The following is a 12743-nucleotide window of genomic DNA, read 5'->3' as shown; positions in this document are numbered from 1 at the left end:
CATACATGCGCACATGCACGCACACACGCACGCACACACATGCGCACACATGCATACACACGCACATACAAACACACACACAAACACACAGACACATACAAACGCGCACACACACGCACACAAACAATGCAGAAATAACTTGACTTTCTCCCTCCCTCTCACACGCGCACACATGCACACACGCACACACGCACACACGCACACACACACACACGCACACACGCACACACGCACACACGCACACACGCGCACACATGCACACGCGCACACATGCACACACGCACACACGCACACACGCACACACACAAGCACACACACATACACACACACAAACACACACATCTGCACGCACATACACAAACACACACGTACACACGCACGCACTCACACACATGCACACACACACACAACAGTGCATAAATAACTTGGCTTTCTCCCTCCCTCTCACACATGCACACACATACGTGCGCACACATACAAACACGTACACACGCGCGCGCACACACACACACACACACCAGTGCATAAATAACTGTTTTTCTCACTTCTCCCTCCCTCTCACACACCGCATGCCTGGGCTTACAGTGCTGTGGGGTGCAGTGGGCAAGCAGGCAGTGGTGGCTCTTACCCCCTGTGAGAAGTAGAAGGCGACGATGCCCAGGGGCCAGAAGCAGCAGAGCATGGAGAAGATGGCCAGGCCCAGGTGGTCTCGCGGAGGGATCATGATAAAGTTGTCCTCGCTGTCGCTGTCACTGGAGCAGTCACTCTGGGGAGAGCAGGAGGAGAACAACGGAGGTTATCAGCAGCAGCACAGCACAGGCTTCATTAATGGTGCACGAGTAGATAAAGACTGCATTACCAAAGCGGTTAGAAATGAAATCCCTGTAATCGCATCACATCACAGAGGAGACAAGTTGCCTGGGACTGAAACAGCATTCATGGGCTTGAGGAAGAGAGAGAGTGTGGATGTGTCTTTATCTGCCTGTGACATGGAGTCATATACAGATACAGCACGGAATCAGTCCCTTCGGCCCACTGAGCCTATGCTGGCCATCAACCGCCCATTTACAGCAAGCTACATTAGTCACAAAATATATTTTCTCCCCACATTTTCTTCACCTCTCTCTCTCTCTCTCTCTCTCTCTCTCTCTCTCTCTCTCTCTCTCTCTCTCTCTCTCTCTCTCTCTCTCTCTCTCTCTCTCTCTCTCGATTCTACCGCTCACCCACATGTTGTTGATTAGTACCGGTGTCAGGGGTTGTGGGGAGAAGGCAGGAGAATGGGGCTGAGAGCAAAGATACTAGAGGAGCAAGATGAACCACTCCGTCGATATCGCCTACACTGAAGTGTAGTACGCAAAGGAGCGTAACGTCCACCATTTTAGAAAGCAAAACCCGCCGTTCGCTACGCCTCTCCCAGTGTAATCAGTGTTTTGGGGGAACAGTTTTCCATAAAAATGCAGAATATATCTCATCTATCAATTCACAGATTTTTGTTATTTTTCTTTTTAACTGTTTCTGCAAGTTTCTGCCGACTAAAATGGCGCCGTGACGTACTATGGTTTTCAGGGTCGAGCGGTCTATCTTGCTCTGCTCTATTATCTTTGGTTGAGAGGGAGAGATAGATCAGCCATGATGAATGGTGGAGTAGACTCGATGGGCCGAATGGCCCAATTCTGCTCCGATCAAAAACTTTAAAAGATGTCAAATTTTAATCTACACGTCACGGTGACCTACTCACCTACTGACCCGCAAGTCTTTGGGACGTAGAAGGAAGCCAGGGATCCCAGAGGAGAACCCTCGCAAATTGGGAGAATGTGTAAACTTCACACAGACAGCACCCCAGGGCAGGATCGAACATGGGTCTCTGGTGGCGAGAGCCAGCATCTCTACCAGCTGCTCCACAAAGATACAGACGCATAAATCTGTGCACATCCTTGTGCATGCCTTTAGACTTCAGACTTTAGAGATGGAAACAGGCCCTTCGGCCCACCGAGTCCGCTCCGACCAGCCAATCAAGATGTGGGTACCAGGGAAAAGGACCTTTGGCCCACAGAGTCCATGCCGACTATAAATCACCCCGTACACAGGCACTATTCTACACACTAAGGACAATTTACAGAAGCCGACAAACCTGTACGTCTTTGGAGTGTGGGAGGAAACCGGAGAACCCGGAGCACAGATACATCGATACATAGACAATAGGTGCAGGAGTAGGCCATTCGGCCCTTCAAGCCAGCACCGCCATTCAATGTGATCATGGCTGATCACCCACAATCAGTACCCCATTCCTGCCTTCCCCCCATACCCCTTGATTCCGCTAGCCATAAGGTCTCTATGTAACTCTATTTTTAAAGCATCCAGAGAATCGGCCCCCTCTGCCATCTGAGGCAGAGAATTCCACAAATTCACAACTCTCTTGTGTGAAAAAGTTTTTCCTCATCTCCGTTCTAAATGGCCTACCCCTTATTCTTAAACTGTGGCCTCTGGTTCTGGACTCCCCCAACATCGGGAACATGTTTCCTGCATCCAGCGTGTCCAATCCCTTAATAATTTTATCTGTTTCTTTTTAGATCCCCTCTCATCCTTCTAAATTCCAGTGAATGAATACAAGCCCAGTCGACCTATTCTTTCATCATATGACAGTCCCGCCATCCCGGGAATTAACCGCGTGAACCTACGCCGCACTCCCTCAATAGCAAGAATGTCCTTCCTCAAATTTGGAGACCAAAACTGCACACAGTACGCCAGGTGTGGTCTCACCAGGGCCCTGTACAACTGCAGGTGTGGTCTCACCAGGGCCCTAGACTCAACTCCTCTCGTTAGGAAGGCCAACATGCCATTCGCTTTCTTCACTGCCTGTTGTACCTGCATGCTTAATTTCAGTGACTGATGTACAAGGACACCCAGGTCTTGTTGAACTTCCTCTTCTCCTAACCTGACACCATTCAGATAGTGGTGAAAGAACTGCTTTCCCGTTTTTGCCACCAAAGTCGATAACCTCACATTTATCCACAGGAGCAAACCCAGGCAATTGCAGGGAGAACGTACAAACTCTATGCAGACAGCACCAGTAGTCTGTTTGTGCATTTTTATAACCAATGTTCATAAGTGATAGGCGCAGCATTAGGCCATTCGGCCCATCAAGTCTACTCCGGCATTCAATCACGGCCGATCTATCTCTCCTTCCTAGCCCATTCTCCTGCCTTCTCCCCCATAATCCCTGACACCTGTACTAATCAAGATCCCTGTCAATCTCCAACTTAAATATACCCAATGACTTGGCCTCCACAGCCATCAGTGGCAATAAATTCCACAAATTCTCCACCCTCCGACTGAAGATATTCCTCCTCATCTCCTTTCTAAAGGTACATCCTTTTACACTAAGGCTATGGCCTCTGGTCATAGACTCTCCCACCAGTGAAACTCTCTTCTCCACATTCATTTTATCCAGGCCTTTCACTATTCGTTAAGTTTCATTGAGTTCCCCCCTCATCCTTCTGTTCCGTTTCCATTATCTGCTGACTGATTAGCGTGAGGTAAAACTTTTTCCGTCAGAGAGTTGTGAATCTGTGGAATTCTCTGCCTCAGAAGGCAGTGGAGGCCAATTCTCTGAACGCATTCAAGAGAGAGCTAGATAGAGCTCTTAAGGATAGCGGAGTCAGGGGGTATGGGGAGAAGGCAGGAACGGGGTACTGATTGAGAATGATCAGCCATGATCACATTGAATGACGGTGCTGGCTCGAAGGGCCGAATGGCCTCATATTGTCTATTGTCTATTGACTTGGGACTGCTTCAGATTGCTGGGGGCTTGACAGAGATCTCTGTATCCGACTTAGTTACAGCCAATGTCCCAAAAGACTGGAGAATAATCAATGTTGTTCCTCTGCTTAAGAAGGATAACAGGATAAGACAGGAGTCTGAAGTAAGGTCCCGACCCGAAACATCTCCGGTTTCCTCCCACGTTCCATAAACACACGGGTTTGTAGGTTAATTGGTGACAATAAACCACAGTAAATAAACTAAACTGAACTGAACTCCTTCTAAAACATAGAAACAAAGTAAATAGGTGCAGGAGGAGGCCATTTGGCCCTTTGAGCCAGCGCCGCCATTCAATATGATCATGGCTGATCATCCAGAATCAGTACCCCGTGCCTGCTTTTCCCCCCATGTCCTGTAAGGATGAGGGGGCGCTGTTATCTGGAGTGTGGGCTCCACATGCTGGATTATTCTTTCCCTGCCCTTTTCTCTCTCTCCAGCCCACGCTTTTGACCATTGAAATTGGACAAGAGTGACACACACCAGAGTGGGAATGATCCAGGACTGAAACAAGGTGGTGCAGCGGTAGAGTTGCTGCCTTGCTGCACCAGATACCCAGCTTCAATCCCGATCATGGGCGCTTGTCTGTACGGAGTTTGTACGTTCTCCCCGTGACCTGCGTGGGTTTTCCCCGGGTGCTCCGGTTTCCTCCCACGCTCCAAAGATGTACAGCCTTTGTAGGCTAATTGGCTTCCATGAAAAATTGTAAATCGCCCTTAGTGTGTGTAGGGTTAGTGTTAGTGTGCGGGGATCGCTGGTCGGCGTGGGCCCGGTGGGCCGAAGAACTTGTTTTCGCACTGTATAGAAACATAGAAACATAGAAAATAGGTGCAGGAGGAGGCCAATTGGCCCTTCGAGCCAGCACCGCCATTCATTGTGATCATGGCTGATCATCCACAATCAGTAACCCGTGTCTGCCTTCTCCCCATATACCTTGGTTCCACGAGCTCCTAGAGCTCTATCTAACTCTCTTTTAAATTCATCCAGTGAATTGGCCTCCACTGCCCTCTGTGGCAGAGAATTCCACAAATCCACAACTCTGAGTGAAATTTTTTTTTCTCACTTCAGTTTCAAATGGCCTCCCCTTTATTCTTAGACTGTGTGGCCTTGGTTCTGGACTCCCCCAACAATGGGAACATTTTTCCTGCATCTAGCTTGTCCAGGTCCTTTCATAATTTTATACGTCTGAGGAAAAACTTTTTCAGTCAGAGTGGTGAATCTGTGGAATTCTCTGCCTCAGAAGGCAGTGGAGGCCAATTCTCTGAATGCATTCAAGAGAGAGCTAGATAGAGCTCTTAAGGATAGCGGAATCAGGGGGTATGGGGAGAAGGCAGGAACGGGGTACTGATTGTGGATGATCAGCCATGATCACATTGAATAGCGGTGCTGGCTCGAAGGGCCGAATGGCCTCCTCCTGCACCTATTGTCTATTGTCTATTGTCTCTGTAAGATCCCCCTCGCATCCTTCTAAACTCCAGTGAATACAAGCGGGTATGGGGAGAAGGCAGGGACGGGGTACTGATTGAGAATGATCAGGCATGATCACATTGAATGGCGGTGCTGGCTCGAAGGGCCGAATGGCCTACTCCTGCACCTATTGTCTATTGTCTATTGTTTATTGTCTAAGCCCAGTCTCTCCAATCTTTCCTCATATGACAGTCCCGCCATCCCGGGGATTAACCCCGTGAACCTATACTGCACTTTATCTCTAAACTAAACAAGTGTGTGATTTAAGGAGAGTTTGTGCTGTTGGCGAGCCCACACACCACTCCCACTGCCGTCAAATGGGCTGCATTTTGAAACACTCGTGGGCTGGATTGATTTCAGTCGTGGTGTAAGTAGTGTGGTGGCGCAGCGCTGACAGTTCATTGCCTGTTATAGGTCGTCATTTGGTAATCATCCATCATCTTCTGCTCTCGACAACTGGATGAAGAGCTCTCGTTGGAATGAAGCAGGACCACCCACGCAGCAAGCAATTAGGCGCCAACACTACCAGGGTCAGTAATGAAGGGTTTCTCTCCATTACCTGCTCTTGTTACCTGAGCACTTGCAACGAGCCCGTCTAGGCCACAGCCCCGACACAGTCCTTGGCACCCACTGTGCATGCAATCAGCTTCAGTGTTTCCACAACTCAGTTCCTGAATAACACCGTAGTCCTTGGAGGTCATCATCATCGTCATCATCGTCATCATCATCATCATCATCATCATCATCATCATCATCATCATCATCATCATCATCATCATCATCATCATCATCATCATCATCATCATCATCATCATCATCATCATCATCGTCATCGTCATCGTCATCGTCATCGTCATCGTCATCGTCATCGTCATCGTCATCGTCATCGTCATCGTCATCGTCATCGTCATCGTCATCGTCATCGTCATCGTCATCATCATCATCATCATCATCATCATCATCATCATCATCATCATCATCATCATCGTCATCATCGGTGGTCACTCGAAGCGAGTATGACTGTCCTCTCCACAGAGGACGCCTGTGCGTGACTTTGTTTAACGTGGGGAGACAGGCGCACAGACAGCCACCACACGGTCCTCGACAGATCTGGGTCAGGATCCAGTGGCGTGGAGTCCAAGACGACCGGGTACCCTTTTCTGCTGCGGCCTTCATCCATATGCCTTCCCAGCCGTCGTGACCCCTCCACTAAAGTCACCGATCATCCTCCGCCTGTTCCACTGTTGAGGTCTTGGTTGGACTGCTCTTTGTCAGGGACCTCCCCCTCCACCTTACCACCATGGGTGACCCTACCAGGAGCGTAGCTCCAGACGGCATCGCTCTCAGGATCTCAGGACCACACAAGCTTCTCCACCACGACAAGGTGACAATCCACGTAGATATCACACCATCAACCACACTAACAAGGTTGTAAAGCACAACGCATTGTTGTTGTGCAGCTGGGTGCAGCGGAAGTGTTGCTGCCTCACGGCGCCAGAGACCCGGGTTCGATCCTGACCACGGGTGCTGTGTGTACGGAGTTTGTACGTTCTCCCTGTGACTGAATGGGATTTCTCCGGGTGCTCTGGTTTCCTCCCGCACTGCAAAGAAGTACGGTTTGTAAGGTCAATTGGCTTCAGTCAAGATTGTAAATTGTCTCTAGTGTGTGTAGGACACTGCGAGTGTACGGGGATCGCTGGTGGGCACGGCCTCGGTGGGCCGAATGGCCTGTTTCTACATTGTACCTCTAATCTAAACTAAACTAAACTAGCTGCTTTTGCATCCCATGACAGTTAGAGTCACAGAGTAAATTAAGTTTACTTTAATTTGGTGTATTGTCACTTGTCACGAGATACAATGAAAAACTCAGCCTTCAGGTCAGGCAGTGTGGAAACCTGCCTTTCGGCCAAAACTGCCCAACATGCCCCATTTACACCAGTCCCACCTGCCCGGGGGTTTGGCCCTTATTTCTCCAAACCTTCCATGTGCCTTAGTTTCGTTTAGTTTAGAGACACAGCGCGGAAACAGGCCCATCGAGTCTGCATCGACCAGCGAACCCCACGCACTAACACCGCCCTACGCACACTAGGGGACAATTTTTACGTTTATGTCAAGCCAATTGACCCACGAATCTGTACGTCATCGGAGTGTGGGAGGAAACCGCAGTTCTCGGAGAAAACCCACACAGGTCACGGGGAGAACGTACAAACTCTGTACAGACAAGTAGCCGTGGTCAGGATCGAACCCGGGTCGATGGTGCTGCTTGTGCTGTGAGGCAGTAACTCTACCGCTGCGTCACTCTGCTGCCCCTGACTGTCCAAATGTTTTTTTAACTTCACCACCACTTCACGCTCCCAAACACAAAATATCTCGGAGTCACAGAGGAATATTAAAGGAGATGGCACAAAGCTAGCAGGATGCTGCATTTATCCAGCATGGCACTTCACTAGCATGTTTCCAAACAAAATAGAGCAAAAGAGGGAGATTAAAAGTCGGTCACAAGCGGACAACATATTTTACTTTTGCAGCACAATAGATAAGTTATAATTCAATTTATGTTCAGAAAAACTGTTTACTTTTTTAAACTATGTGGGTGGCATGGTGGAGTGGCGGTAGAGTTGCTGCCTTACTGTGCCAGAAACCCGGGTTCGATCCCCACTACGGGTGCTGCTGTCTGTACGGAGTTTGCACGTTCTCCCCGTGACCTGCGTGGGTTTTCTCCGAGATCTTCCGTTTTCTCCCACACTCCAAAGACGTGCAGGTTTGTAGGTTAATTGGCTTGGTAGAAATGTGAAGTTGTCCCTGGTGTGTGTGGGACTGTGCTAATGTGCGGGGGTCGCTGGTCGGCGCGGACTCGGTGGGCCGAAGGGCCTGTTTCCGCGCTGTATCTCTAAACTAAATTAAACTCTGAGTCGCTGAGTAATAATAATAAAAATGGCACAATGCTGCAGCTTTTAAGAAGTATCTTCAAGGAGGAAAGTGGAGGACAGGCCTCATTAAGCCAGAGATTCACTAGGCGATGGTAGCTGGAGACCGAGACACCACTGTGGAACCTGGAGAGGACTGCAAGCCAGACGTGGATGAGTGCAGGGTCCAGGGAGATGTCGGGCTGAGGGAGGCTTTGTCGAGAGGGAGGACTACGCCATGGGAAACTGGGAGATGAGAGCAACCTGTACAAGAACAAGATTTTGCGGGGAGTCAATTAAGGCGGCGAGCACTGAGGGGGCGAACAGGCCCAACAACAAAACAGGGTCGGGATGAGGAGATTGGATGTTCTTATTTAAGCTTTCAGCTTACGAAACAACATTTTAATTTCACTTTGAGTTTCCATTGTTTTTCCTCACAGTTTGTCCCTGTGCAGTGCCTCACAGCTTTGTGCAAAATAGGATATCGTTTTCCAGGGGCTTTGGAAGCTCCTACATGGTTGGCATGGCAACGCTTGGAGTTGTCTAATGAGGAGATTGCAAGACTTCGGCGCGGATTTACTGCAGCCTGCCTCACAAACACCCGGAGAATGCTGGCCCATATCCCTCTAAACCTGTCCTATCCGTGTACAGGATGTGTAGGAAAGAACTGCAGACGCTGGTTTAAATCGAAGGAAGACACAAAATGCTGGAGTAACTCAGCGGGACAGGGCAGCATCTCTGGAGAGAAGGAAAGGGTGATGTTTTGGGTCAAGATCCTTCTTCAGCCAGAGATTCAGGGTCTCGACCTGAAACGTCACCCATTCCTTCTCTCCAGGGATGCTGCCTGTCCCGCTGAGTTACTCCGGCATTTTGTGTCTACCTATCCATGTACCTGTCCAAATGTCTCTTCAATGTTCCACAGCAGCTCTACAAGCCTACTGCCATTGTACTGGATTGAAAGGGATTAATTCCATTGTGATATCCGCATTAGCAAGCATCTTCCACATTCGAGTCATAGAGTGTCATAGGGTCATACAGCGTGGAAACAGGCCCATCACCCCAACTTGCTCACACCGAGCAACATGTCCCATCTCCACTAGTCCCACCTGCCTGCATTTGGCCCATATTTCTCTAAACGTGTCCTAATCATGAACCTGTCCAAATATTTCTTAAACCGCCTCCAATTTCTTCCAATGACTTCCAATTGAATTTCACTTTTCTTTGAAGATAAACACAAAATGCTGGAATAACTCAGCGGGACAGGCAGCATCTCGGGAGAGAAGGAATGGGTAACGTTTCGGGTCGAGACCCTTCTTCAGGCCTGACCCGAAACCTCATCCATTCCTTCTCTCCAGAGACGCTGCCCGTCCCGCTGAGTTACTCCAGCACTTTGCGTCCACCTTCGATTTAAACCAGCGTCTGCAGTTCTTTCCTACGCATTTCCCCTTTCCTTTGCCTGTGTTGGCGGTTCTAGTTGGCTGACCAGCGCCTAAGAGTCTTTAACTTGCAGTTTCGAAGACGGAGAGGAACGACGGCTTGACAGCTCAGATGATCAATGGCACCTCCAACAATGCGCCATCTCTTCAGTCAAGGATAGAAGTGATTGCTTGGTCTCGGCACTGATGTGGAGCCATCAAACTCAGACGCAAGGCCGCTGTCAAATGGAACACAGCAGTCCAAAAAAGGTATTCAAACTTGATGAATGTTTCGTGCCAGTGCCGTCACCAGTGCTGTGCCTGCGTTTGTGTAGAACTAGGTTGTGCATTTAGTTTTAGATTTAGATCCACAACGAGCAAACAGGCCCTTCGGCCCACCGAGTCCGCGCCAACCAGTGATCACCCCGTACACTAGCACTACACTGCACACACTCAGGACAATTTATGATTTTTTTAAACCAAAGCCAATTAACCTGCTGCTTTGTAGTGTGGAAGGAAACTGGAAGCACCCACGCAGGTCACGGGGAGAACGTACAGACTCCGTACGGACAGCACCCGCGGTCAGGATCGAACCCGGGCCTCTGGCGCTGTAAGGCAGCAACTCTACCGCTGCGCTACCGTGCCGCCAATATATGCCAGTTTACCACTGCATCGTGCAGCAACGGACTGTACATGCACAGCGTTAAGATCGCCATCAGTCAGCTACAAGGCAGAGCCCGACCAAAATCAGGCACTGGCAGGCAGAAAGACATTGACAGCCTCCGAATGTCCCAAAGCACTTTCCCTCTAACGAAGAGCTTTTGAAGTGTGGTCACGGGCTATAATGGGAGATGAGGCAGCCAATCTGTGCGCGGGCAAGGTCCTAATAATGATCAGATAATCTGCTTTTAATTATTTTGGAAGAAGATAAATATTGGCCTGGAGCAGAAGAATTATCCATGACTCCTCTTTTGAAATACATTTTGAAGAATGGCGCCCAACCCAGGCGACTCTTTGAGTGCTGGTCACAGAAGTGGATCTGCAATCACGCATTACAATCGCTGCACTCTTTTAAATATCTGCACATTGTGGATGGCTCGATTGTCTTTCCACTGACTGGTCAGCACGCATCAAAAGCTTTTCACTGCACCTCCGCACACCTGACTATAAACTAAACTGAAGTAAACTGAGACTAAACTAAACTAAACTAAAGGTCACAAGTGATAGGCGCACAATACAATATATCTTTATTGTCATTGTACAGGGGTACAACGAGATTGGGAATGCGCCTCCCATACGATGCAATAAATTAATTAGCTAGTCAGTATTAATTTAAACAACCCAATGAAACAAATTAGAACAGTTTTAAAACAGAATAAAGTGCAAGTAGATCTGTGCCGGTTCACTGTGCGATGTGACCATCCGGTTCAGCAGGACCAGTTCATAGCAGCTATGGCCCTGGGGATGAAGCTGTTCCTGAGTCTGGAGGTGCGGGCGTAGAAGGCCTTGTATCGTCTGCCCGATGGTAGAAGTTCGAACAGACTGTGGCAGGGGTGTGAAGAGTCTTTGTGGACGCTGGTGGCTTTTCTGAGGCATCGTGTGTTGTAGATGCCCTCCAAGACCATTCGGCCCATCAGGTCTGCTCTGCCATTCAATCGTGGCTGATCTATCTCTCTCTCCTAAACCCCATTCTCCTTCCTTCTCCCCAGAACCCCTGACACCCGTACTAATCAACTAAACTAAACTAAACTAAGCTAAACCAAACTAAATTAAACTAAGCTAGGCTGAATTAAACTAAGCTAAGCTGCAATGGGATCTTTTACCGTGTCATTTCTTTGAATAATACATTGTACAGTCTATCAGGGAATTGGCTGCTTCAGTCTGAGCAGTGAAACAGGATGAATTCATGACCCCATGGTGAAGGTATTTATTCACAAAATGCTGGAGTAACTCAGCAGGTCAGGCAGCATCCCAGGAGAGAAGGAATGGGTGACGTTTCGGGTTGAGACCCTTCTTCTGACTGAAGTCTCGAACCCGAAACGTCACCTTTTTTGTACCAGCATCTGCAGTTATTTTCTTATACCCCATGGTGAGGATCCATGGGGAGGAGAGAACAATCAGGACATTATAGCGTTTTACATTCAGTTTCACAGTGAGAATCTTGTCTCGGAAACGCGCGGCCTAAACTTAAATAAAGACGATTACAAAGGTATGAACCCTTGAGTGGTTGAAGTAAACTGGACAAAGATGAGAAGGTAACGCTGTGGATAAGCAATGGCAGAGATTTAAAGAAGTTCTTCAATAGCTTCAACAAAGGCTTTCTTCAATGGAGAAATGTAGGAAAAAAAACTGCAGATGCTGGTTTAAACCAAAGGTACTAGAGGAGCAAGATAGACCACTCGACCCTAAAAACCGTAGTATCTCATGACGCCATTTTAGTAGGCAGAAACTTGCAGAAACATTTTTTTAAAATAACAAAAATCTGTAAGTTGATAGATGAGATATATTCTGCATTTTAATGGTATCATCACACATACTGTTCCCCCAAAGCACTGATTACACTGCGAGAGGCATAGCGAACGGCGGGTTTTGCCTACTAAAATGGCTCCTTTGCGTACTACACTTCAGTATAGGCGATTTCAACGGAGTGGTCCATCTTGTTCCTCTAGTATCTTTGGTTTAAATCGAAGGTGGACACAAAATGCTGGAGTAACTCAGCGGGTCAGGCAGCATCTTGGAAGAGAAGGAATGGGTGACGTTTCAGGTCGAGACCCTTCTTCAGACTGATGTCAGGGGAGGGGGCAGGACAAAGATAGGATGTAGTATGAAACAGGAAGACTAGTGGGAGAACTGGGAAGGGGGAAAGAGAGGGACAGAGGAACTATCTGAAGTTAGAGAAGTCAATGTTCATACCGCTGGGGTGTAAACTGCCCAAGCGAAATATGAGATGCTGTTCCTCCAATTTGCGCTGGGCCTCACTATGACAATCGAGGAGGCCCATGACAGAAAGGTCAGACTGGGAATGGGAGGGGGAGTTGAAGTGCTCAGCCACCGGGAGAACAGGTTGGTTATGGCGGACTGAGTGAGGTTGTAGAGCGAAACGATCGCTGAGCCTGCGCTTGGTCTCGCCGATGTAGAG

General features: G+C 48.6%; 1 protein-coding gene across 1 annotated transcript in view; it reads right to left on the bottom strand.

The window, feature by feature from the left end:
* Positions 1-12743, bottom strand: part of syndig1l (synapse differentiation inducing 1-like) — a 128695-nt gene that overhangs the window by 38465 nt on the left and 77487 nt on the right. The window contains exon 3 of the mRNA XM_078406884.1: positions 629-766. Within this exon, the coding sequence (XP_078263010.1) occupies positions 629-766 (138 nt within the window). The remainder of the gene's footprint in view (positions 1-628; positions 767-12743) is intronic.

The sequence above is a fragment of the Rhinoraja longicauda genome, chromosome 10 (assembly GCF_053455715.1).
Source record: "Rhinoraja longicauda isolate Sanriku21f chromosome 10, sRhiLon1.1, whole genome shotgun sequence".
In the NCBI taxonomy this organism is placed as follows: Eukaryota; Metazoa; Chordata; class Chondrichthyes; order Rajiformes; family Arhynchobatidae; genus Rhinoraja; species Rhinoraja longicauda.
This window is presented reverse-complemented; position numbering and strand designations above follow the sequence as displayed.